This window comes from Dermacentor variabilis, chromosome 9 (genome assembly GCF_050947875.1).
Source record: "Dermacentor variabilis isolate Ectoservices chromosome 9, ASM5094787v1, whole genome shotgun sequence".
Taxonomy (NCBI): domain Eukaryota; kingdom Metazoa; phylum Arthropoda; class Arachnida; order Ixodida; family Ixodidae; genus Dermacentor; species Dermacentor variabilis.
The window spans coordinates 84060719-84088326 of NC_134576.1; the positions used below are offsets into that span (position 1 = coordinate 84060719).

At 40.9% G+C, this 27608-nt stretch overlaps 1 protein-coding gene across 7 annotated transcripts; it reads left to right on the forward strand.

The window, feature by feature from the left end:
- The first annotated feature begins 335 nt into the window (after nucleotides 1-335).
- On the forward strand, nucleotides 336-27608 carry LOC142557025 (uncharacterized). Of its 7 annotated transcripts, XM_075668569.1 has the most exons (5): nucleotides 336-445; nucleotides 3053-3174; nucleotides 4548-4633; nucleotides 6071-6473; nucleotides 14669-15190. In XM_075668569.1, coding segments are annotated over exons 3-5 (495 nt in total). In that variant the 5' UTR covers nucleotides 336-445; nucleotides 3053-3174; nucleotides 4548-4631; the 3' UTR covers nucleotides 14759-15190. The 7 variants fall into 7 exon arrangements, 6 of the variants coding, with proteins under 6 accessions (XP_075524684.1, XP_075524685.1, XP_075524683.1 ...); XM_075668570.1 differs by lacking the exon at nucleotides 4548-4633; XR_012822701.1 differs by lacking the exons at nucleotides 3053-3174; nucleotides 4548-4633.

Consider the following 27608-nt stretch of genomic DNA (forward strand, 5'->3'; position numbering starts at 1 on the left):
AAAATAGGGTGACTACACCAAATACTACTCTGCCCAATGTAACACATGCGCAAGACGCACTGAAAGCAGTGCAGTGCTTCCACTTGTGATACCGATACCTTGAAGCACATTTTCTTCTTTAATTAACTTATATGGTGTTACCTGAAATAGTGGATATTTAGGATAGTATTATGAAGAAAGAGAAGTCAGGGTGATTTATGATAGATGTGGTCTGATATAGTGCTTCTATTAAATGACCTTTAAGATTATGGTTATTGTGACATGATGTGTCACAACTCAGAAATGTGTCGTTTTGCACTTATCTTCAATTTTGTGGTGTTCAGAGAAAGTGATGCAATCAACCCAAATTGTTGCAGGTAATGCACGAAGATTGGACATTTCCGGATCTTTTGTAAGACTGTGTTATCTGGCTTTAAGACTGGCTTGCATTGTACATCTCCCAATTGTGAGTTCATTTTCTTAAATCTTATTTGTTTTCATTTTTACTGGTATTCAGTAGTTTTTATTGCTGTAGTACATGGCACACCTAGAATTACTGTTTTATTTCTGTTTGTCAAGCCGGTATTCTTTACGTTCATTTAGTAAACATGTTTAATATACTGTTCTTCGAAGATGTCCTGAAGGTATAGTTCTTATGCTGTGTTTTTGGAAACCATTATATGCTTCATTCCAGCCTTTATTGTAAAACATTGAACTGCCCCCAGAACTGAGTCTTTCTGGTTGGCTTTTATACCATACTTTGACTTTACTGTCTCTTAGTGAATTTTAGTGAGTCTTTAGGTGTAGCTATGAATGGTTATGCTGTGGCAATCAGACTATATGTGTGTTATATGCAGTAATGGCACCACACTGAATAAGTACCGTCCAGGTAGCAGCAGATTAAGCACCTAGATGGTATGTGTGTCCACTAACAGGTTGCCAAAGGACAATAAGTGCCTGTAAATGTTCAATAAGGGTTGTGTTTTGATGCTCCATAGTCTGAGATCAAATTCAGAAAACTCATGCTGACATTTGATGAAGCCGCTATATATGCTGTGTAATTTATTGACATTTCAATACATATGAATAATTTCTTGAATGTTGTTTCATATCACTCCACAACGTGAAAATTGGCTTTCTTGGTGGCTTTCTTGAAGGCAACTTTTCTGACGATCCTACTTTAAATAAAGAAAAAAAGGTTTTTGCCTCCAGGCAAACAAAACGTCCCTGTACTGCTGTCACTCATTACAGGGGAAAAAAGATATTTCCAGAACTGCCTAAATGGAAGCACGACTGGCAAGAGAAGAGTGGTGTAATCAGATGATTGAAGTTTATAGATGAATGGAAAACACTTCCATGCAAGTGGCACAGCTTCTCTAAAGAAAACTATCTCAATATATGCAGAGTATTTCATGTGAACAGTGTTAAAAATTTGATATTGGCTGAGTAAGAGTTACTATATTTGTATGTTATACACTCATTTTCATGCACTATAACATACAGGACTTAATTTGGTTGTAATATAAAAAAGGGCCTGAATCCAGTTGTCAGCATGAACTTCCTTTCGGTAACCTATCCTGGCAGTTACCTTTTAAATGCACTTCTGTTTTCTGAAATGTGTTACAGATTCATATTGTTACAGTGCATTGGACAGGCCCATGTGCACCAGAGGGTGACAAAGAGGAAGTGGCAGACTGTCTACTGGAGCTGTGACCTTTGTACCAGCCTGTGTGTTTATCGCTAACTTTTTCCTGTTAAATAGTTCTATATACTTGAGTGTCAGGCTTCCTCTTCCTAACAGTATGAAAGCTCTAATTCGGGCCAAAAATATATTGCCTAGTGCTATGACTATAACTGCTCGATTATGCATCCAATTTATGCATTCAGATCCCTTGATGGCCAACAAGCTATAAATCGGATAAGCAACTGGAGTACTTGAGAAATTATGAGCTTATATCAACCAGGACTGTTCAGTCCTGTCTAAAGCTTCTCTTGAGCCCCATGTGATGCTATAAAAGGTTTCCTCAGATTTACTGATCTGTACGTATGAAATCTCTCTAAAATTTCTGGATCTGACAATTTTTTAATTCTCGGATTTTTATGCACTTAAGGTGTCTTGTTCTCGGCCACATTATCCATTCCATCCTAAAACGAAGTTGAGTATTAGATATTAACAAATTAATTTCTTGAATTATCCGTTAAATATAATTCCTGATGACAGACCGGATGTGAGAGGAAGATCGGGACACATTCTTTCACTTATTCCTTTCCATCACAGCATATATACAGCTTTCATGCTCCTGTCAAAAATGCAGTGCTTAACACGTTAGGTTCTGCATATTTTTAAGCCTCATTGTGAAGCAACACGAGAGGCCTTGCGCAGGAATGACCAACTTCAAGAGTTGGACTCTGGTTTGAGGTGGCTTTAGCCATGATCTAGCTGGTTGTCGATGCCCGGCCTATTCTCTCTAGAACACACATCGCAGTTAACAAAATGCAGTCAGTGTGAAAGTACTTATGTTTCTTTTCTGGTAGAGTTGCCAGAGGTGACATCCCATAATTGGAGCATGTTGTGCCGAAAAAATTTTCTCGCATCTATTGGTGTTACATTTGCATAGACATGAAAAACTACAGCACTTTGGCAAAGACTTGTGCAGAATAACGACAATTATTTACCTTGGCAGTAGTCCTAAACTTTATCTTTAAATGACAGAGAAATGCATCATCACTATAGATGCTTCAGAACTCGCAAACCTAGGATTGTTGCATATGTGCTCAACTTTACTGAAATATTGTTGTCAAATAGCAGATGTGACACATTTGGGTGATGTGCGAACTAATAAAATAAGCTGTGACACTGTTTCAATCATTGTGAATTGGAGAGCATTGCCAGGAACTTGGCGTTGTTTAAAAATGTATATCTCATCACTTTCTAGGCTACATATATGCCCTCTTAATGGGTGCTTTCAACCTAGTGATAGCAGCAGCCGTATATGTTTGGACGTGCTCTGCATCACATTGTCATGCTGTGACCATGAAAACTAATTCCTATGTGGTTTTGTAATGCATCCAGGGCATGTTTCGACAAGCATAGTGTAGAAGTTCATGCCAGCTACTACACAATGCCTTTGCATAGGCTGTACATGGAGCTGTAGTCTTCTGCATTACAACATGGCAAGTTAGCCTTTTGCAAATGTAAGTGTTTTGCAAGTTTTAAGGAATAAAAAAATATCAAAGGTCATACTTAAAATTGAATTGAACAGCTGTGACATTGATGAGAATTTCTGCCCAGGCTGCAAGCTCTTTGACAGCAGTTCACTGTTTCGTTGCTGCTAGAAATGTGCTCACTTTCGGTGCTTTTATGTTTTAACATATTATTTCAAGGAATATTAGGCACAATGTATACCGTGATACACTAAATTGTGTTCTGATCATTGGTGTTTTGAGTGAAAGTAAAGCAGAAATAATAGCTCAGAGAGCTCATGGGAATTTTTTTGTGAAAGTTCAAAGAAGCTCCTAAGAAGCATGAATAAAAGTAATTAATTGCTACTTTTAATGTAAATACTGACCGTAGAAAAAAATATTAAATAAACAACACGCGCATCTGGCTCATAGTTTTCAACTTTTGGCATTCCTTGCAAAACATTATTATGCAGATTTGTTGTTGTCCATACTTGCCATAGTGATGCCTATGCTATGCAGCATAAACAGTGGCTTTGCAAATGTAAACACAGGTAAGCACCTACGGGGCAGGGTGCATGTCTTTTACTCATTGTATAACATACCTGTATCCTTTTTTTCTTTCGTTAGAATCTTTAGATTCCCGAAGCAATGGTTATCAGGTTGGTGAGCATGCATGCGTTTCCTCACACATGATTATTGTCTTCTACCAGTTTTTCTTTTTTTTTTTTTTTTTTTGCAGGTGGTCTAGCCTTGCACCTAAAACTGGCACTGAAGCTATTGCATGCTTCGCTGGTTTCGATAATACCTTCTGTTGAAGTTTCATTTTTCCACATTGCCCAATGTTCCGAATATTGCCAAATCTGACCAATCGTTAAAATACAGTCTTCATTTTATGTGGTGCAATTGTGATAACCAGGGGAAAAGTTGAACAGCAACATTGTAGAACATTAAAAAGCTGTCATTCAAATTGATGGATTTCTTTAGGCATGGTAACACAAAAGTTAAGGAGTGAGATATGAAAATATATATGTTGTGTTCAGTGACTGTAGGAGAGCCTTCACCAGTACTCAGCAATCAAGCTTTTCATGTTCTGTGTAAGCATTAGCAAGAGCCTTGAGAAACTTGTTTGGGGAAGGAGTCACTGTGATCAAGACTGGGTGGATGAAAATTTGTGCTTAATACAGCAGTGCTCTTGCATTTAAATATATATATATATATATATATATATATATATATATATTCATCTCATGAAGTATACTTTGTGTGAGTCTATGAATAATTGTTTGTGACCAAGCTAAATATGTTTGTTGATGCAAAGGAAAAAAGTTTGTATGGATTTATTAATGTTTGCATCGGCCTTAATGGTGATCCCTGTGCTGTTGCAGATACGTCCAATTCTCCGACAAATCAGCCACAAGTTGTGTGGCTTGGGATTAGCTGGGAAACCAGCTCTCCAAGTTTTTCACAGAATGTATCCACTTGTTTGACCTGCTACATGACACAGCAAGTTGATATACGATTGATTTCCCATTGTGATATTGATATCAATGTTTACAGATTAGTACTACCTATGTATTTGTCGTGTCTGGACTAAGTGTACTGCAAAGTACTAGCAATGCAGCACTGCCACTCTGCAATGTACTATCAGACAATGTAGTTCAGTCAGGGCAATGTCTAGTGTGCAACTGTGTCTGTCTTGAAAGATCTGTCGCTTAGTTTGTGCTTTTTTGCTGTAGTGTCAGTGGGAGAAACACAAATTGGTAGATAAGTTACATTCAGTGCCTTGCAGTTTCATTTTCTTTTGCTAAAACAATGAAAAAAATAATTGAAAATGTTTGTAATACACTAATATAAAGAAATGCTTCTTTGTTTGATGCAAAGAAATATGGCAGTAGTCTCCTCCACTAAGAAATGTGATGCTATTCTAACTTTCATAAATGATGTCCTTGTTCTTTCTTTGGTTTCTTATGTTTTCCATTTGCATTTATAATAATTTCTTTCATTCATATTGTCGTGAACATAACAATATATTTATATTTCATTCCATATGCTTCACGTGTTCAGCTATCAGTTGATGGTTTTGTTGTGCTGCATTGTCTGAATTTAATGTAAAAAAGAAATGTAATACTTTGTTTAATACTTGTAATAATGTAATACTTTGCTTGGGCAGCATTGCTGCCTGCAGTATTGTGTAAATAAAAATAAATGGTCATTGCATGATAGAGTGTTACATATACAAAGTAATTTGGCTATGTTGGTATAATATCAATATAGCTTGCCGAATCCAACCTCTCTCCATTGCCAGAAGGAGCTTGTGTTCAGAATACTTATTTACATATAATGAGCAAAACGTGAACAAGGTGAATGCAAGTGCCAACGTTTCGACAAGTGGACTTGTCTTCTACGTTGGCTCCTGCATTCACCTTGTACAACGTTGGCTCCTGCATTCACCTTGTTCAAACGTTGGCTCCTGCATTCACCTTGTTTAAACGTTGGCTCCTGCATTCACCTTGTTCAAACATTGGGTCCTGCATTCAGCTTGTTCAAACATTGGGTCCTGCATTCAACTTGTTCAAACTTTGGCTCCTGCATTCAGCTCGTTCAAACCTTGGCTCCTGCATTCACCTTGTTCACGTTTTGCTCATCGTCTTGAATTTCCATCTCCCGCATTCCCCGTGTTTTCCCTGGATTATTTACATATAGAAAGATAAGTACTTGAGTAAGACATATAGTGCACCAGTGCACTCTTGTTTAATATGGGAGCTGTGTAGGCCAGAGTTATCACTTGTTTTTTTTTTTGCACACAAGTGTGGCAACCCTTTTGGACTGCCAGGTTGAGCACTCTAGTTCAATGAAATGTGTGACACATAGTTTGTATCACATTCTGATGCTTTTTGTGACTTTGTAGGTTTCTTGCCATCGGAGTCCACGGACGAATACCACTCGCTCGTGTCTGTACGGGGCCAACAGCATTACTGCCGGCAGTGCACTTATGTGACCAAGTACAAGATCAACATGAACGCACACCTGTGCAGCCACACAGGCGAGCGCCCCTTCAAGTGTCACATGTGCGCAAACAGGTTCACTCGGAACTACCACCTAAAACAGCACCTGCGCAGCCACACAGGCGAGCGCCCCTTCAAATGCCACCTGTGTCCAAACGAGTTCACCCAGAATTGCCACCTGAAGCAGCACCTGCGCACCCACACAGGAGAGCGTCCCTTTTCCTGCAAGCAGTGCGCTGCATCCTTTTCACGGAAGGAAACCCTCTACAAGCACATGTCATCTCACACGGAGAAGAGGCTCTAAAGGTCAGGGGCCTCAATAATTTTCTTCAGCGCTGCAGTTTGTTTGGCTGCCTTCATGTGACATCACTGCTATGTTCGCACATCAAAAGTTTCGCTTACCTTGAATGTGGATTGGCCTCAAATCTGTTCATGGATGTGTAAATAAGTTTCTGTAAGTTACACATAATATAAAAAGCTCACAAAGAAAAATGGGAACTGACAGGTGACACTGAGGCGCAGCAGCATGGGCCAAATTTCTTGTTTTTCCAGGTAGTTTAGGAATACATTGGTTGTAGGGTTTACATTTAATATATCTGTGCTTCCTAGTCTCACTGCTTATGTTCTAATAGCAATTTCTTCTGTTTTCGTGCAGCAAGGCCGCCATTTTACATGCTGCAGGTTACATACGTTACATACTAAGCCATTATGGCAGTTTTATTATTCTCTATTTGTTCACAATGTGAAACGCATAGCTCAAGCACAGTTTGTTGTCAAGCTTAACACGTCCAGTATCAAAGATGTGGTTGAGCATTAGCAAACCCCATTAGCATTTGCACTTCGTGGCAGTGACATGAGTAAGTGGGCATCGGAACTCTTGTGAAGCCACCGGTGGTGTTTAGTGACATCCACTGTAAATACCACATTGAGCTGGTATGCGATATTGAATTGCATAGTAGCAGTTCCTTCTGGCTTCAATCAGCTGCCAACATATCCCACCATATTGACTGCTGACCAAGGTTGCATGCAGGGTTACTGGCATCATATGACATGCATGAAATGATTACAGTGTGAACTGCAAAATACATTTAACATCACGTTAGAGTGACATACCACAGCTGTCAGGGTTGCTGTGTGGATTATGCAGCACTGAGGAACCTTTATCATTATTCTGTCATCTTTCTCTTCCTTTCTTTTTTTTCCCTATCAGTTACAACATCACCTTAACTCAGAAAGAAATCTAAAAATAGCATGTCAGCTTTTTTGTTCACATTCTGTGGAACTTTGCTGATGTTAAGTGCTGTCCATCATCTGGCAAGGCAACATTCCCGCCTGTGTATGGCTCTGACCTGTCATTCATGGTTTAAAGATACACTAGGAAATTAAAGAAGCACCCGGCAGTCCTGTGTAATCCACACAGCCCTGAACAGTTCTCAGCATTGCTTGGATGAACAAATGTTTAGTCATATGGCTAGTGTTCAAAGGTGGTTGTCTACAAGCTACATAGTCTCTGCAACGTTTCTCCCCTCACTTTGACTTAATTGCATTTACTTGCTTTCTGTATGGAGAACTTGGCATGCCAGAAGAAACACATGGCTTGTCCAGGCAAGAAAAATTTCACTGGCGACACATTTTTCTTTTCTTTTTGTTCACTTTACATTTTGCGTTCCGTCCCACAGTTCTGATGTTTCTCACTCCGCAATTATTCTGTTGCTGTCAACTAACCTACCATCTTGTGGGTACAGCAGGAGCCCCTGGTATGCAGTCTTGAGGTGCAGTTTTATGCGTTGCATTTGAAGCAGTAGACATATGTCTGTGGAAGGTCAATTGGCTCTAGTGCTTGCATTTCCTGTGCTTGCTTTTGCTTCTCAAAAATGGTAGCAGTGTAATCTTTATTGACATTTGATGATGTTAGTGTGCCTCTTGTTCTCCTGAACTTGTTTCCACGTTGCACATCACTGGTACTCATTGGTTGTTATTAGCGTGGCAGTGCAATAATGACGATATAGTCATTAATGGGAAGACTACACATTTGACTTCAAGCGCAGTTCTCATTTTCACTGCACATTGACACATGTACTTGTTTATCTTCTCCAGTGACCGCTTTTCACCGCCTAACAAATGTTAAACGTTATCGCTCTTTGCAGGACATGCCTCCATGTATCAGGAAATCTCTCTAATCGTATTAATGGTTCTATGCATTGTCTAAATCTTGTGTAATCTGATTGTATGCACAACGTGAATTGTGTAGTACTTTCTCGAATGCACAAGGGCACCAATGATTATGTTGGAACCTACGACGAGTCATGCATAAAAGCTGAATTCCTTGACCTGCTGACCAGGTTTTCTATGTTTGCCGACTGTGCTCGTTGCTGACATTGTGTTGTGCTTTGAGTGTAACCTGTTTTTCCAAGTTACAGGCTCTCACCCAATAAAAAGTTAGTTTCATGATTTACAGTTTTTGCTGCTGTGTTTTTCACCGTCACTACAATGTGAATGTGACCATACGAATTCATAATTGTGAATTTGATTCCTTAAGCTGCATTTGTTTGCCACTTTGCATATTATTGGAACACTGTTGTCTTTATATTCAATTTCGTATTTAGCAAGCAGTGCTGCAGATACTATGCAAATAGCGTAAGCAATAGAAGGTGACGTCAAGCCACGGTACTTGCACACCTTTTTATTTATCTATTTATTTATTTATTTATTTATTTATTTATTCTATCATCTTTCTTTATTCATTTTAATATGTGACACTAATTTTTAGTCATGAATGCAGGCTGTGAGAAAGGCCTCTCTAGCCATCGCAGCATTGTCTGTTGCTTTTGAAATCCAATTATAGCTTACATGGAATTACTTTTCTTTCACTGTTTGAAAAGCCAGTATATTTTTATGTTATTCTTGTACATATATTCAGTACAGTGTGGGTATATCAAGATACCATGCTTGTTTGATTCTTATGGTGTGCTTAGTGTGATTCTTAGTGTGATTCTTATGGTGTTTGATTCTTAGACTGCAAGGAAGCGCCATATGCTTCCTTGCAGTCTCTATTGAGCAGCTTTCTCATGACACCAGAAATGAGCCTGTCTAGTTTGTTTTTACAACATACCATGTCGATAGGAGGCAGGAACGCATGCTTGGAAAACTATTAATCTGAAGTGACAAGCCTGAATGAGGTTATATCGAACAGGATTGTTCAGTCTGGTCTAAAGCTTCCCTTGTTCCCCACATGATATTATAAATGCCTTCCTCAAATCCACTGATCTGTATGTATGGAATCTGCCTGGAATTTCTAAATCTAACAGTCTTTAAATTATCTAATTTTTATGCACTTTGGAGTGTCTTGTTTTTGGTCACATTATCCGTCCCACCCTAAAACAAAGTTGAGTGTTTTGGCCATGCACAACACAAAGTCCATACTGCATTTCGGAACCAGCTTAAGATACTAGCAGATGAATTTCTTGCATTATCTGTTAAATATAGTTCTTAATGACAGACTGGATGTGAGAGGCACATCAGGACACATTCTTTCACCTATTTCTTTCCATCACATCATATATACAGCTTTCATGCTCCTCTGGCAAGCTCTGACAGTGTTACAATCAACATGATTTGGCGAGCATTGCCAAGAACTTGGTGTTGTTTAAACATGTATATTTCATCATTTTCTAGGCTACAGGTATGTCCTATTAACGGGTGCTTTCAACCTAGTGATAGCAACACCTGTATATGTTTTGACGTGCTCTACACCTCATTGTCATGCTTTGACCGTGAAAACTAATTCTTATTTGGTTTTGTAATGCATCCAGAGCATCTTTCAACAAGCATAATGTGGTAGTTGATGGCAGCTAGTAAGTACACAAGGCCTTTACCTAGGCTGTAGATGGGGCTGTAGTCTTCTACATTCCAACATGGCAAGTTAGCCTTTTGTAAATGTAAGTATTTTGAAAGTTTTAAGAAATAAAAAATATCAAAGGTCATAATCGAAATTGAATTGAAGGACTTTGACATTGCTGAGCATTCCTGCCGAGGTTGCAAGCTCTGTGACAGCAGTTTGTTATTTCGTTACTGGTAAAAATGTACTCATTATTGGTGTTTTTATGTTTTAACATTTTATTTCAAGAAGTATTAGGCACACCATACAGTGGGATACATTGAATTGTATCCTGATCAGTGTTTTTTCGAATGGGAGTAATGCAAAAACAACTGCTCAGATTGCCCTTGGGAATTCTTCGGTGAAACATCAAAGAAGCACTGAAGAAGCATAAATAAAGGTAATCAATTGCTGCTTTTAATATAAGTACTGAAAGTAAGGAAAAAGATCTGAAATATATAAAATGTGCACCTGGCTCATAGTTTCCAACTTTTTCTAGACTGCGCAAAAAGTTCTTATTCAGATTTGTTGGTGTCAATACTGGCATAGTGATGCCTATGCTATGCAGAAAAAACAGTGGCTTTGCAAATATAAAAATGGCAGGCTGTCTACTAACCCGGAAAACTGGGAATTCTCAGGGGTTTGAGTAGTCTGGAAAAACTCAGGGAAAACTCAGGAAATTTATGCCTCTATCAGGGAAAATTACCTGTAATTTTATTGAAAGGGGTGAAAGTCGCTGTAATGCTGGCTTGAGTAACAGACAGGAATCGTAATTAATCGTCTTTGACGACCTGTTGTCAACTGGAGGAGTTGCCAGTGTACAGTCAACGACCGACTTTCCAGATGCCCGTTAATTTGCACAGCTTCGCGGCACCACCACGCACCCCACAGGATCACTGTTTCAGAACGTCTGAAATTTCGGACGCAAGAACTCTTTGCCGTCTGATTTTCCGGCGCTTTTTGCCATGACTGCAGGTCCGAAAGGGCATTAATCAAAGCCACTGCCGCTGTCGTTTTGATTACCTCGCCGCCTCGAACCGGTGCTCTCACAACCAGATCCACTGGCACCCATAGACACCACTGCGGCAACGCTAGACCTAGCTGCTTCGACGTTCGCTATTAAGTTTCTTGACGTTGGGTGCCGTGTTTTCCAGTGAAAGGATTCACTGCTGTCAGCAATGCCACCAACTCCGCCTTTGTGGTCCTCATGATTGGCTTAGAAGCTTGGAAAGATGGTGTGTTGCATAATGTCGGTTCCCAAAAGTCAGCTTCGCCTCTACACAAATGTCACTTGGTGGAGCATATGCAAATGTATTGCAGTGAAGCATAACAAGCATGGGAAGGGGCTATTGCCACGGGACACAGTATGTATTCCTTAATTACACGTGCGTGAACCCGGTATCTCCTGTCACAGTACGAGCACTGATATGCCTAATATATGTACCGACAGGCCTTCAGAGCATTTTCGAATGTGCCTGGGGTGGTTTGAGCCCTTAAGGGCATTAAATGACATGCATTTATTTTTTTCCAACTGGCCGTTTTTTCGTACATTTTCGCAACCCCTAGGGAGTTCGAAAAATTGGACGTGGACTGTGCAACTGACCAAAAGATGCTTCAAATGATCCGTGAGGCGAATGAGTGGCAGAAGCAGGACAAGAACAAAAAGGACCTACGCATGGATGAATGAAAGGGAAAGGAAGCGTACTGCCGCTGTTTTGAAGGAGCTTGAGCTCAAAAGACAAAGTTTTGGCTGATGCCGAGATGCAGGTGTCCCTCATCCAAACCGAAACAAACTCTTTAAACCAATGAAACACAACACTGAGGGGTCGTACGTGGTCTGAGCGTATGTCAGTACAGTTGAGGTTGACTTACGAGCTGTTCAGAGAGAATCTCAATTAGGACAAAGTTCGGGCCTCATACCACTGAGCTTGCTATCAGCTGATAGAAATAGCTCGTATTCGAAAATATTTGCATCTGTATGCATCTCCTTTTTATTTGTATTTGAGAATGTCCGACTCCATTTGCGATTTCTTTCAAAGACAGTTTAGTTGCTGTGAATTTTATTAACCCCTCCCTTCTATCTCTTTTTGAATAACATAAACACCACTCCTTAGTATTCAAACTGGATTAAGTCATATTGTTTTATATTTGTTTTTCATATGCTTACTAGAGAGTGACAGCATTGGGCGACGTGGTTGCAGTCCGTGTTGACATAAAACATAGTTCTGCATCACTCAGGGAATTTTTCAAAGGCACTCAGAGAAACCCTTGAAAACTCAGGGAATTTGGAAATGTCAACTTGGTAGAAACCCTGAATGGGAAAGTGCCTATCGTGCAAGGAGCAAGTCATTTACTCATTGCTTAAAATATCTGTATCCTCTTTTTTTTTTTTTTTTTTTTTTTCCCTAGAGTCTCTAGGCTCCCGAAGCAATGGTTATCAGGTTGGGGAGCATGCATGCACTTCCTCACATTTGGTTATTGTGTTCGCTCAGATTTTTTTGTGAGCAACTAGTCTAGTCTCGTGCCTAGAACTGGTGCTTAAGCTATCGTGTATACCAGTTCGTGTACAGTAATGTACAGTGTTGCACAATATTGTGCAGTAATGACTAAGGGCATTTACACAGGTTGTGTTTCAGAAGATTCAGAAGTCGGAGATTAGACTGCTACTAAAGCTTCTGGCATAACTCAGTCTGAAGTCGACCGAGTGCTCTTGCATGAGTGAAAAATTTGGAGGACGCTTAAGCCTCACCTTTAAGAGTGGAACGTGATACCATTCAATGATCCCCAAGTGCTTCTCGCGCTTCCTCACAACTGCAGCTTATGTAACTGTAATGTTTACTGGGAAATGCTGGCGGCGAATGACTATGCACAAAGGCGAGCTGTGGTTTGTTGTTGATGTTGTTGTTTGTGCAAGGCAGCAAGAAGGCCTAGCCGCTCCTACTTAGACAGACCTCAAACAGTAGTTGTAAAATGCTGTGACTATATCACAAGTACTCACCAATTAAACTTTTGACCTGCTATGTAAGCATTGGCAGGAGCATCTGTACGTTTATTGTTTGAAGAAGGAGCCTTTGTGATCAAGGCTGGGCAGGTAGAAGTTTGTGTTCGCGACAGCACTGCTCTTGCATAAACCCGCCGTGGTTGCTCAGTGGCTATGGTGTTGGGCTGCTGAGCACGAGGTCGCGGGATCAAATCCCGGCCACGGCGGCCGTATTTCGATGGGGGCGAAATGCGAAAACACCCGTGTGCTTAGATTTAGATGCACGTTAAAGAACCCCAGGTGGTCAAAATTTCCGGAGTCCTCCACTACGGCGTGCCTCATAATCAGAAAGTGGTTTTGGCATGTAAAACCCCAAATATTATTATTACTGCTCTTGCATAAAAAAATATTAATCTTAGGAAGTAGACTTTGCTTGAGTATAAATAATTGTATGTGATAGAAAAATGAGATCATAATAAATTGTGAAGCATTGTACCACACCTCAGGCTAAATATGTTTGTGGATGCAAAATAAATGAAAGTGTGTGGATGTTTTAGTGTTGACATATGCCTTAACAGTGATTTCGATGCTGTTATAGATGTGTCCATTCCTCCTGCAAAACTACCAAGAAGTTGTGTGGACCAGGCTTTGCCAGAAAACCAGCACACCTGATACTTCGCAAAAAGGATCCACTTGCTTTCTCTGTCATATGACAAAGCAGTTGTATATATGATTGATTCACCATTGTGATAGTGATATAACTGTTTATCAATTGTTACCTATGGATTTGTCTTCTATGTACTACGTGTACGGCAAAGTACTAGCGATGCAGTACTGCAACACTGGAATGTACTAGCAAACTGTGCATTTCAGCCAGGGCAATGTGTAGTGTGGAACTGTGTCTGTCTTCAAGGAGATTTTGCTTAGTTTGTGATTGTTTGTAGTAATGTGAGGGGCAGTAATACAAATTGCTAGATACATTAACTTCAGTGCCTTGTAGTTTCATTTTGCTTTTGCTGAAGCAATCAAAAATTAATAATAAAGAAATGTTTGTAATGCACTAATAGAGAGAATTGCTTCTTTGTTTAATGCACAGTTACATGGCAGCATTCTCCTCTACTAACATACGTGGTGCTATTCTAATATCTATAAGTGGTGTGCTTGTTCTTTGCTTGGGTTTATTAAAATTTTTCATTTTCTTTTATATTAACTTGCTTTGTCCATTTTGTCCTGTCCATTCATATTGTCATGAACAATCAGTCCATGCTTCTGTTGTGCTGCATTGTGGGAATTTAGTCTATAAAAAAATGAAATACTCCTTTGAATCGGTGATTGCATAATAGAGTGTTACATATACACAGTAATTCGGCTATTCTGGCTTAATATCTAAATGGCTTGCCATATCCAACCTCTCTCCGTTGCCAGAGGGAGCTTGTATTAAGAATAGCGATTTACTTATAGAGAGATAAGTACTTTAGTAAGACATATATTGCGTCAGTGCACTCTTGACACAAGATTAATATGGGGGTTGTGCAGTCCATGGTTCTCACTTTCTTTACGTACAAGTGCAGCAAATCTTTTTGATTGCCAGGCTGTGTGACACATTGTTTGAGTCACGTTCCAATGCTTTTTGTGACTTTGTAGGTTTCCCACCGGCGGAGTCCAGAGACCAATACCACTTGCTTGTGTATGTGCGGGGACAACAGCGCTACTGCCGGCAGTGCTCTTATGTGACCAAGTTCAAAAGCAGCATGAATAAACACCTGCGCACACACACAGGCGACCGCCCCTTCAAGTGCCGCCTGTGCACAAAAAGATTCGCTCGCAGTTGCCATCTGAGGCAGCATCTGCGCAGCCACACAGGCAAGTGCCCCTTCAAGTGCCACCTTTGTACAAAAAAATTCGCTCTCAGTGGCAACCTGAAGAAGCATCTGCGCAGCCACACAGGCGAGTGCCTCTTCAAGTGCCACTTGTGCCCTGATGAATTCACTCAGAACTGCAGCCTCAAGCGGCATCTTCTCAGCCACACAAGAGAGTGTTCCCTTTAATGCATGCACTGCGCTGCATCCTTTTCGCGGAAGGAAATCCTCGTCAACCACATGTCCTCTCACACAGAGAAGAGGCTGTAAAGATTTTGGGCCTAAATAAATTTCTGAAACACTGCAATTTTTTTTTCTGCCTTCATGTGACATGACTGCTACGCCACCACATTGAAAGTTTGGCTTACCTTAAATGTGGATTGGCCTGAAATCTGTTCATGGCTGTGTAAATAAACTTCTTGAAGTTGCTCATAAAAAAAAAATAGCAAAGAAAGCAGGAACTTAATATTGAGACCAAGGCACAGTAGCATGTGCCAAATTTTTTGTTTTTCCTGTATAAGAACTCGTTGGTGGTAGGGTTTACATTTGATATATTTGTGCTTCCTAGTTCAGATGCTTATGTTCTAATAGCATGTTCTTTTCATGCAGCAAGACTGCCATTTTATAGTCTGCTATATTAAATACAAAGCCATTATGGCAGTTTTATTGTTCCCAAGTTGTTCACAATGAAATGCGTAGCTAAGCACATTTGTTGTCGAGCTTAAAAGTCCACTATGAGAGTTGTGGTCGAGCATTAACAAACTGCATAAGCATTTGCACATTTCTCCTGAACTTGTTTCAGTGGTGTGCATTACAGGCAGTCACTGGTTGTCATTAGCGCGATACTGCAATAATGACAATTATAGTCATCAATGTGAAGACTACATATTATTTGACTTCAAGCATAGCTCTCTTTCGCACTGCATATTTACACATTTACTTGTTTATCTTTCTCCGGTTACCACTTTTCACTGACTAACAAATGTAAAACGTTATTGCTCGGCGCAGGACTTGTCTCCATGTATCAGATGTTTCTCAAATGCTATCGATGGTTCTATCCGTTCTCTGAACCTTTTATAATCTGAGTGTATGCACGACGCGAATTGTGAAGTGCTTTCTGGAAGGCATAAGGGCACCAGCGATTACGCTGAACCCTTTCAAGAGTCATCTTTTAAAAACAAAAGCCCTTTACCTGCTGACCACATTTTCTACATTCACCAAACTTGTTGCTATCATTGTGTTCTGCTTTCAGTGTAACCTGTTCTTCCAGGTCACAAATTTGTCCAATGAAGAGTTAGTTTCACGATTCACAGTTGTTGCTGCTATGTTTTTCACCGTCACCATAATGTGAATGTGAATTCCTAATTGTGAATTTCGTTTGTTGAGCTGCCTTACTGGAACAAATTGTCTTTATACCCAATTTCGTATATACCAAGCAGTGCTGCAGAACCTATGCAAGTAGTGTAAGCAACAGAAGGTTTCATCAAGCTATGCTATTTATACACCTATGTATTCTTTTTTTTTTTTTAATATGTGACAAAATAATTTTTGGTAATGAATGCAGGCTGTGGGAAATGCCTCTCTAGTGATGGCAGCATTGTCTGCTGTTTGTGAAATCTGATTACAGTTTACTCAGAATTGCTGTTTTCCATTTCTCTGTTTGAAAAGCCAGTATTTTTTACGTTATTCTTCTGCGTATATTCAGTTCAGCATTGTTGTAGGAAGGTACTATGCTTATTTTAGTCTTATGGTGTGTTCATAGCATCATGTGATTCATTGCAGTCTCCATTGAGCAGCTTTGTCGTGACAGGAGAAATGAGCTTGTCTAGTTGGTCTTTACAACATAACATGTAGATAGGAGGAGGCACGAACAAATTCTTATTTGTCCTCTCTTCCTAGTGCGCTTGTCCACTTTGCGCACATCCATCCGTGGTCCACGCATCATTTCTTTGAGGTAATCTCTCCGTGACAAGTGCAAATGCGGAGCTTAGACGCTTAGTGCTTCGATGAGCATTGCAATCCAACACGCCTAGTGTTGGCAGTCGCGCAATCTTAAGTTTCCGAGACACGGTGCAAAGGATTTGCTCACATTGCAACAGAAAGTTCATGGTCATCAAGTGAAATCTGTTCATGTTTACCTGAGTACACTTGACAACGATAAAACTATGATCCTTACTTCGTGTAGTTGCCTCTGTTATATCGCCATCAATACTCTACCTTTCTGTTACTTTTGCTTTGACATTTACTGTCAAGAACTGTTATATCTGTCTTTCTGGATGAATATCTATCTATTTAAACTTCTGTTTTTATTTATCGGTGCCTCCTGTGGGCACAAACATGGTCGGCCATGGCATCTAAAATATATGGTGGGGCGCATCCTCAACACACATAACTCTCAGACCCCATGAGCCACGTTGATGCATTGCTCTCGGTTTGATCTGCTCCACATGCGGTTACGCTCATAACCGTGCGATTATGGCCCAACCGTCTTGTGATTTGTTTACGAAAGCTTACTAACAAGATACTATCCACCAGGAATGCTCTCGGAATTTGTGAAGTTGAATCTCAAAGGCCAACAAGCTAAACCCCACTGCACCCAACTGCTGGTTCTAAGGTGGGGAGCCAGCCACAGCTGGGCCGGGTTCCGGCCCTGACCTGATGCCACAGGACAACCTGGGTCGCGATCCCACAATTTCCACCCGTGATCCTGGATCCATGGGTGTGCTGACAACAACCTCAAAAATTTCTGATAAGTGGCTAGAATACTTCGGAAACTATTGATCGTGACAAGTCTGAATGAGGTTATGTCAAACAGGACTGTTCAGTCTGCTCTCAAGCTTCCCTTGTTCCCCATGAGATTTTGTATATGGTTTCCCCAAATATACTGATCTGTTCGTATGAAATCTCTGGAATTTCTGGATCTGACAATCTTTTAAGTTCTCTGATTTTTATGCACTGGGGGTGTCTTGTTCTCGGCCACACTATTCATTCCACCCTAAAATGAGGTCGAGTATTTTGAGCATGCAGAACAAAAAGCGCACACTGCACTGTGAAACCAGCTTAAGATACTAGCAGATGGATTTCTTGCATTATCTCTTAAGTATAATTCGTAATGACAGACCGGATGTGAGAGGCACATCAGGACATTCTTTCACCTATTTCTTTCCATCACATCGTATATACAGCTTTCATGCTCCTCTGGCAAGCTCTGACAGTTATAATCAACATGATTTGGCGAGCATTGCCAAGAACTTTGTGTTGTTTAAACGTGTTTATTTCATCACTTTCTAGGCTACAGATATGTCCTATTAACGGGTGCTTTCAACCTAGAGATAGCAGCAGCTGTATATGTTTGGATGTGCTCTGCACCTCGTTTTCACGCTTCGACAATGAAACTTTATTCTTATGTGATTTTGTAATGTATCCAGAGCATTTTTCAAAAAGCATAATGTGGAAGTTGATGCCAGCTAGTACACGAGGCCTTTATATAGGCTGCAGGTGGTGCTCTAGTCTTCTGCATTCCAACATGACAAGTTAGCCTTTTGCAAATGTAAGTGTAAGGTTAATGTAAGGTTTGAAGAATAAAAAATATCAAAGGTCATAATCGAAATTGAATTGAAGGACTTTGACATTGATGAGCATTTCTGCCCAGGGTGCAAGCTCTGTGACAGCAGTTTATTATTTAGTTACTGGTAAAAATGTGCGCATTGGTGTTTTTATGTTTTAGCATTTTATTTCAAGAAGTATTAGGCATACCATATAGTGGCATACATTGAATTGCATCCTGAACAGTGGTGTTCCGAATGGGAGTAAAGCAGAAATAACTGCTTAGATTCTCCTTCGGAATTCTTTGGTAGAACTTAAGAAAAGCACCAAAGAAGCATGAATAAACGTAATCACTTGCTGCTTTTAAAGTACAGAAAGTAAAGAAAAGGATCTGAAACATACAAAATGTACACCTGGCTCGTAGATTCCAACTTCTTTATAGACCACGCAAAAAGTTCTTATGCACATTTGTTGGTGTCAATACATTGCCTATACTATGCTGTAAATACAGTGACTTTGCAAATGTAAAAACGGGCAAGCGCCGATGTTGCATGGTGCATGTCTTTTACTCATTGTATAAAATACCCGCATCTTTCTTTTTTCTACAATGTTTAAGCTCGTGAAGCAATGGTTATCACGTTGGGGAGCATGCAGGCGCTTCGTCACACTTGATTATTGTGTTCGCTCAGATTTTTTTGTGAACAACTCGTCTAGTCTGGTGCCTAGAACTGGTGCTGAAACTATCAAGTGCTTCGTACCAGTGCAGCAATGTGCAGTGTTGCACAAGATTGTGTAGTAATTACTAAGGACATTTGCACAGGTAGTGTTTCAGAAGTCAGAGATTAGACTCCTACTAAAGCTTATTGGATAGGTCAATCTGAAGGCGACTGAGCGCTCTTGCATGAGTGAAAAATTTGGAGGCACTTAAGCTTTGCCTTTAAAAGTGGAATGTGATAGTATTCAATGATCCACAACTGCTTCTCACGCTTCCTGCCAACTGCAGCTTATGTAACCGTAATGTTTAGCGGGAAACGCTGGCAGTGAACGGTGTCCACGAAGGCAAGCGTTGTGGTTTATTGCGCTTTTTATTTTTATTATTGTGTGCAAGGAACTGAGGGGGCGTCGCTGCTCCTTCTTACAGCAGCTGAAAAACACTATAGCAGTAAAAGGGGTTTGTGTTTGAGTTTCCACGTAACAGAATATTGTTGTCTAGTATATTCAAATTACAATCCAAAGCTATCATGTCTGTAGGTTGTGTGTAAGTTATACTCTAAAATTTTTCTAGGTATCTTACGTTGAAAAATTCAATTTGTTCAGTAACTTTCTTGTGCCACATGGCGGACCTTCATTGCTGGGTATGCGTGGTTCAAATTTCATTTTGCTGAAGTGATGTCCTACGCTATACGCGGGACACCCCCCGCAGGGGTGTCTGCGTCTGCAGGCGTTTGGTGTGTTGCGACACCACGTATCCGAGCACACGAGGGTTGGACCCTCCCGCATGTAGCCATGCGTGGCTTAGCCGTGTCTGGGGAAAAGGGGATCCTGGGGATTGAGCCGATGCTGGGTGTTTGGACTTTAAGGCCCCCTGGCGGAGGCAACACACCTCTTTGGCCTCTGCTTCACATAGACGGCACCTCCAGAATGACCCACCTTGGGGAAATCGTCAGTCGCCTTTTCCTTTTCTTGCCTCTCTCTCATCAAATCTTCGGCTTTATCTCTCACTTTTTGACCTTTCCTGTCTTCTTCTCCCTTCCATTTACTTCCTTTCTCCACGGCAGCAAGGGTTAACCTTGTGTGGCTATCCTACCTTGGGTACACCATATTTGGTTATAGTGACTGCTTACAACTGGCGTCGTGCGGGCTTGTACACAAGCTCTGCCGCGTCCCCACGTTGGGCTCCGTGGTGGACGGTCGGCACTGTTGCCGAGCATACACATTTTTCTCAGGGCAGCGCACGCCTCTGTTCTCTATGATCGGCGTCTGAAAAGATGCCGCACCGAAGCAATGTTCCATTTCTCTTTTTGGAGCAATGCTCCATCATTTCCCAAGTTCTATGTACTGCACAGTGAAAACAACGTACCAGTAAGAAAGCTCTCTCCATTTCTATTGGCGAAGTGCCTAAAAGAAAAAATCGGACCTAGATACAAAGCCTCAAAAATTTCTAGCAGGCACCTCCTCCTACAACTAAATGACAAAGAAAAAATGCAAAAGCTCACAGAACTTACCAGTATTGGTAACGCAACAGTGATAATTTCACCAGACGGAACACTAAATACAAGCAGGGGTGTGCTATCAGACTTTATTGGCTTGAGCGATGAAGAACTGCTGGAAAGTTTCTAGGAACAAAATGTTACCAAAGTCCAAAGAATTGTCATCCGCAGGAACGACCAAGAAATCCCCACAAAACATGTTATACTCACCTTCAGAACAAGTGTAACGCCTACCTCACTGGATTCAGGTTATGTAAAGGTAAACGTTAGACCATATATCCCGAACCCCAGAAGATGTTTCAAATGCCAAAGGTTTGGACATGCTTCACATGCATGTCGAGGACGAACAATTTGTGCTAAGTGCAGCTCCAACGATCACCAAGCTGACAATTGCACCACTTCCCCACTTTGTGTTAACTGCAAGGGAGATCATCCAGCTTATTTGTTGTCCTGCCCTTGCTTGAACAAAGAAAAAGAAGTAATTGCTCTAACTGTCAAAGAAAAAATCTCGTTCTATGAAGCCAGAAAGCGGCTATCGTATCTTCCGTGAAGAAGTTATGCCGATGTGACGCAGGCGGGGGCAGCGTCACAGAGGCCTCCGGAGTCCTCCGAGCCCACGCGCAGTGGTGCCGCAGTGACTCCTCCCGCCCCCGTGGTGGAAGCAGCCAGCGCTGCTCCATCCTCTTCAAAGGCCCTGCAGACGCCAGTTCCGCAGGACCCTAAGATCATGCGAACTCCAAGGCCCGAGACACGTCTCTCGGCGCCAGACTCTCCGTCCTCCAGCGCCTCAGAGAAAGCAATGGAGCTCGACACAAAAACCCCGGTGTCATTGACACCTTAGGACAAGCGCTCTCTTGAGCGCGGTAAGAGGGACAAAATCCCAATAACCACCCAAAATAAGAAGGCTATAACCTTTACGTTATCGCTCATTTGTATTAGCCTTTTTCAATCCATGTCACCTAACATCTCGCCTCTTACTTTTTCCGTAGTACCATTTCTTACGTTTCAATTTCAAGATGGCTTTTATTATCCATTGGAATTGTAGAGGGCTTTTACACAACTTAGGTGATATCAAAGACATATTAAGTAACTTCTCTCCTGTGGCCTTGTGCTTACAAGAAACAAACTTATGCTAAAAGCACAAAAACATTTTAAAAGGCTTCACTCTTGCAAGGCGCGACCGTACTCAGGCGAACCGGCTTTCGGCTGGTGTAGCCATTCTATAGAGCGGCATTGCAGCTAGAAAAGTTGCCATCAATACTCACTTAGAAGGCGTTGATGTTACGGTCTTAGCACACAAAGCCATTACCATTTGTTCAATGTACATTCCACTACATTCACATTTTACTGTAACAGGTCTGGAGTTAATTTTGAACCAGCTACCTAATCCTTTTTTAATAGCGGGTGATTTTAACGCTCCTAACATATGGGGTAGTAAAACAACTGACACCAGGGGACAAACACTTGAATATTTTATCCTGACAAACGAAATATGCCGCTTAAACACTGGTGCAGCAACCTACTGCTCCCCAAGCACAGGAGCTATAAGCTGTCTATATCTGGCGCTGTGCACTCCATCTCTCTTGATCGATTTTAAATGGAGTGTTATTAACAATCCTTATGGTTGTGATCATATGCCCGACATTATTAAAAAACATCTCCTTTCCCGACAGTACTATTAGATCACTCCTTTGGAAACTCCATCTTGCAGACTGGCCCCTCTTCAGCCAGAAGGCCTGTCTGGATGACATATCAGAGGATCAAACTATAGACGAAATGAATGAAAAGATTATTGCCTTCATACTTGCTGCAGCAGAACAGACGATCCCGCAATCCTCCGGCTTCTTAAGAAAAAAACTAAAACCCTGGTGGACGAATCAATGTACTCAAACTAAATAAGCACAAAACAAAGCGTGGGGTATATTTCGGTGATACCCCAACACAAGATAACCTCCTGTATTTTCAAAAAAGCAAAGGTGAAAGCCAGGTACACACGTAGGCAAGCCGAAAGATAGTCTTGGCAAACGTATGTATCCTCCATCAATAGCTCAATAACATCCAAAAGAATCTGGGATCAGCTTCATAAGTTTAGAAGCAAGTAAGCTCCTTATACGATCCCCATACTCTCACCTCCAGGTGCACAAACGAATTTAAAAGAACAAGCGGGCATGTTAGGGCAGCATTTCCATAACATATCAAACTTAATAAACTATTCCACTGAATTTCAAAAATATAAACAATCAGCAGAAAAACAAAAGCTTCCGACAACAGGAAGTTCCGAGAGATCATATAATGCTCCCTTAACACTTCTGGAAATCAACAGAGTACTCACTACTGGCAAAAAAACAGCGCCAGGTCCGAACAGAGTACATTACACAATGCTTGCACACCTATCTTTAAAAACAGTTAAGACATTGCTCCACTTTTTCAACATAATCTGGGAAACAGGAAAAATGCCGAACGAGTGGAAAAAAGCCATTGTAATCCCTTTCTTGAAAGCTGGAAAGCATCCTACAATAGCTACCAGCTACCGACCTATAGCACTCACAAGCTCTCTTGGTGAGTCATATGAATCCATTATAAGCATCAGATTGGCATACGTCCTCGAAACTGAACCTGCTCGACAATCATCAGTGTTGGTACAAGAAAGGCTGCTCTACAATAGATCATCCAGTTCGGCTAAAACACGAGATACATGCGGCCTTTCTACACAAGCAATACTGTCTCACAATTTTCTTTGATCTAGAAAAGGCACACGGCACAACATGGAGGTTTGGTATTTTAAGGGACTTAGTGGATTTAGGGATCCGCGGTAGAATGCTTAAATGTCTAGCTGATTTCGTGTCCGATCGAACATTCCAAGTGCGTTTAGGAACGGTGCTGTCCCGCGTATTTATTCAAGAAAACGGTGTACCTCAGGGATGTGTATTAAGCACAACATTGTTTGTAGTGAAAATGATCTCGCTGAATAGTGTAATTTCATCCTCTGTAATGCATTCACTATATGTGGATGATCTACAACTTGCATATCATGCATTGAACATGGCAACCTGCGAACGGCAAATTCAAATTACATTAAACAGACTTAACGCAGTGGGCATTTGAAAACAACTTTCGCTTCTCAAGTGAAAAAACTATTAGTGTTGTCTTTACACAAAAATAAGAGGCCTACAACCAGATCCCATCCTTAAACTACAGAATGCCACACTACCCATAAAACAAGAACACAAGTTTCTTGGTGTTCTGTTTGATAAAAAGTAGAACTTTCTCGCGCACATAAATAGTATTAAAATGAAAGTGAACAATGCAATTAGCATCCTAAAAATCCTCTCCCGGAAATGGTGGGGCTCTGACCGTAAATGCCTGCTACGCATCTACTGCACTTTGGTGCGTAGCGTATTAGACTACAGTTGCATCAGATATGGTTCAGCCAGACTATCTTACGTCCGACGACTTGATCCAGTTCATAACGTAGGACTACGACTGGCACACGGTGCTTACAGAATATCACCTATCCAGAGCTTGCATGTTGAATGTAATGAGCTTCCTTTACAGCATCGCAGAGCGCTACTAACTTTTTTCTACATACTCAGAATCCGATCCTCACTACAACACACATGCTACAACATCGTCACACAGTGCAGCTCGCGCTTACATTACACAAATAAACCAAACATGATTAGGCCGCTTATCTTACAATACGAGGAATACTGTCGGGATTATGACATCCCTCGGGAAGTCCTCCAGGTTGCCAGTGAGCCAGAACGTTTACCCCCGTGGTGTGATTTCATAGCGTTATGCGATTGGACACTAACACATTTAAAGAAAAGAGACACACCACATGAACACATTATACAAGAATTCCGCGCTCTTCAAGTCAAGTATAAAAATTACATGGAATTTTATACTGATGGCTCTAAAACGAAAAAACATGTAGGTGTAGGGGCCGTAACAGAAAATTGGAATCAAGTATTTGACTACCTCAGCATTCCTCTATCTACACGGCCAAAGTGTACGCAATATGGACGGTATTTCAAAAGATCATTGCTGACAAATTTGAAAACACTGTCATATACACAGATTCATTAAGTGTAATGAAGGCTGGAAATCCCAAAGTGAACCCTATTGTTAGGCGATATTCTGAATGCATTATCGTCAAACAAATATGGCAGATCAATTAGGTTTTGCTGGGTACCAAGCCATGTTGGGATACTCGGTAACAAAGCAGTGGATAGATCCCCATCAATGGCAGCGTACAAAAACATTCAAAATACAGCACTTCCATATATAGACAGTGTCAATGCAATTCGGAAGGCCTTGACGTCAAAATGGCAATGCGATTGGGGCAATTGTTTAAGCAACACGCTACATCTAATTAAACCTGTAATTGGCGAGTGGAAATCATGCAGTCACCAGCAACGGTTCTACGAGGTAATCCTGTGTCAACTGCAAATTGGACACATACATCTGACGCACAATTTCCTACTCCGAAAAGAAAACCCGCCAACTTGCAAAAAATGCAATGAAGCTCTTACAGTCATGCACATCCTAATAACATGTCCATACATCGACACACTGAGACGGAAGTTTTTACACAGCCTGTATAATTTGCACACTCCATTACACCCTGCCCTATTACTAGCAGATGACCCCCTAGTGCCATTTGCTAACCTGTCCGACTTTTTAGAAAAAACTGGTTACATACACCAACTATAATGTAATGCAGGTTGACCTGCTCTAACATTACGTTTTATTTTGTCTTGTGACTGGCGCAGCATGGCCTTAGTTGCCTTTGTGCCATTAAACCCGAACTAACTAACATACGCGGGACACCGGGCGCCGACGTTGGATTTTCTGCGACACGGGGCCCTTAACGATGTCGCGTTTAAACTCCACAGCACCGGAAGGATTGCCCATAAAAATTTCTGCATACCCTTTTGACATACTGATGGATAAAAAGCCCATGGGGGTGAAAGTAAAGGTGCCCTTGATATTAATTGAATGCCAGCATCAAAACTGCACACACTTCTGAGTATGTAACACTGTTTCAGACATAGTAAAAACAGATGTTGGATCAGAAAATTCTGTGACCCGACCGAGGCTTGTGTGTTGTGACTCCTGCTGTAATTTCAATATTATGTTGCTAACTCAACCAAAGCACAAATTTTGTGTTGTTGTAATGGGGAAGTATTAGTATCACTGGAGGCTGGTTTCAGCGATCACTTCTGTCAAAGTGTCATTTTTCCAGATTCCCCAATGTTCCAAAAATTGTCAAAGCCGAACATTTGTTAACGTTCAATAATTATCTGATGCGATACAGTGGTGTTAATCATGGAAAAAATTTAATGACAGTGTCTTAGAATGGGTCCAAAAACTGTTGGTCAAATTTATCAGTTTCTTTGAACTCGGTAAGGTAAAAGTTAAGAAGCGGTACACGAAAATATAGATGTCATGTTCAGTGACTGTGCCTTCACAAGTAGTCACCAATTAAACTTTTGACCTGCTATGTAAGCATTGGCAGGAGCATCTGTACACTTATTGTTTGAAGAAGAAGCCTTTGTGATCAAGGCTGGGCAGGTAGAAATTTGTGTTCGCAACAGCACTACTCTTGCATTAAAAAAAAATTAATCTTAGGAAGTAGACTATGCTTGAGTATAAATAATTGTATGTGATAGAAAAGTGAGATCATAATAAATTGTGAAGCATTGTACCACACCTCAAGCTAAATATGTTTGTGGATGCAAAGTAAATGAAAGTGTGTGGATGTTTTAGTGTTCACGTATGCCTTAACAGTGATTTCGATGCTGTTACAGATGTGTCCATTCCTCCTCCAAACCACCAAGAAGTTGTGTGGCTCAGGCTTTGCCAGAAAGCCAGCTCACCTGATACTTCGCAGAAAGCATTCACTTGCTTTGTCTGTCACATGACAAAGCAGTTGTACATATGATCGATTCGCCATTGTGATAGTGATATAACTGTTTATCAATTGTTACCTATGCAATTGTCATCTATGTACTACGTGTACGGCAAAGTACTAGCGATGCAGTACAGCAGCACCGCAATGTACTAGCAGACAGTGTATTTCAGCCAGGGCAATGTGTAGTGTGGAACTGTGTCTGTCTTCAAAGAGATTTTGCTTGGTTTGGGATTGTTTGCAGTAATGTCAGTGGCAGTAATACAAATTGGCAGATACGTTACCTTCATTGCCTTGTAGTTTCATTTTGCTTTTGCGGAAACAATAGAAAATCAATGATAAAAAATGTTTGTAATGTGCTAATAGAGAGAAATGTTCCTTTGTTTAATGCACAGTAACATGGCAGCATTCTCCTCTAATAACATATCTGGGGCCATTCTAATATTTATTAGTGGTGTCTTTGTTCATTGCTTCAGTTTCTTACATTTCTCATTTTCTTTTATATTAACTTGCTTTCTGTCGATTCATATTGTCATGAACAATCAGTCCATGCTTCTGTTGTGCTGCATTGTGGGAATTTAATTTAAAAGAAAAAAAATGAAATACTTCCTTGAGTAGGTGATTGCATAATACACAGTAATTTGGCTATTCTGGCTTAATATCTAAATGGCTTGCCAAATCCAACCTCTCTTCATTGCAAGAGGGAGCGGAGCTTTTATTCCGGATAGTGGTTTACGTATAGAAGGATAAGTACCTCGCTAAGACATATACTGCGTCAGTGGACTCTTGCCGCAAGATTAATGTGGAGGTTGTGTAGGCGCTGGTTATAACTTTTTTTTATGAACAGGTGTGCCAAATCTCTTTGATTGCCAGGTTGAGCGCTATAGTTCAATGAAATGTGTGACACATTGTTTGCATCACGTTCCGATGCTTTTTGCGACTTTCCAGGTTTCCTACCATCGAAGTCCAGGGACGAATACCACTCGCTCGTGTACGTGCGGGGACGACAGCATTACTGCCGGCAGTGCACTTATGTGACCAAGTACAAGAGCAGC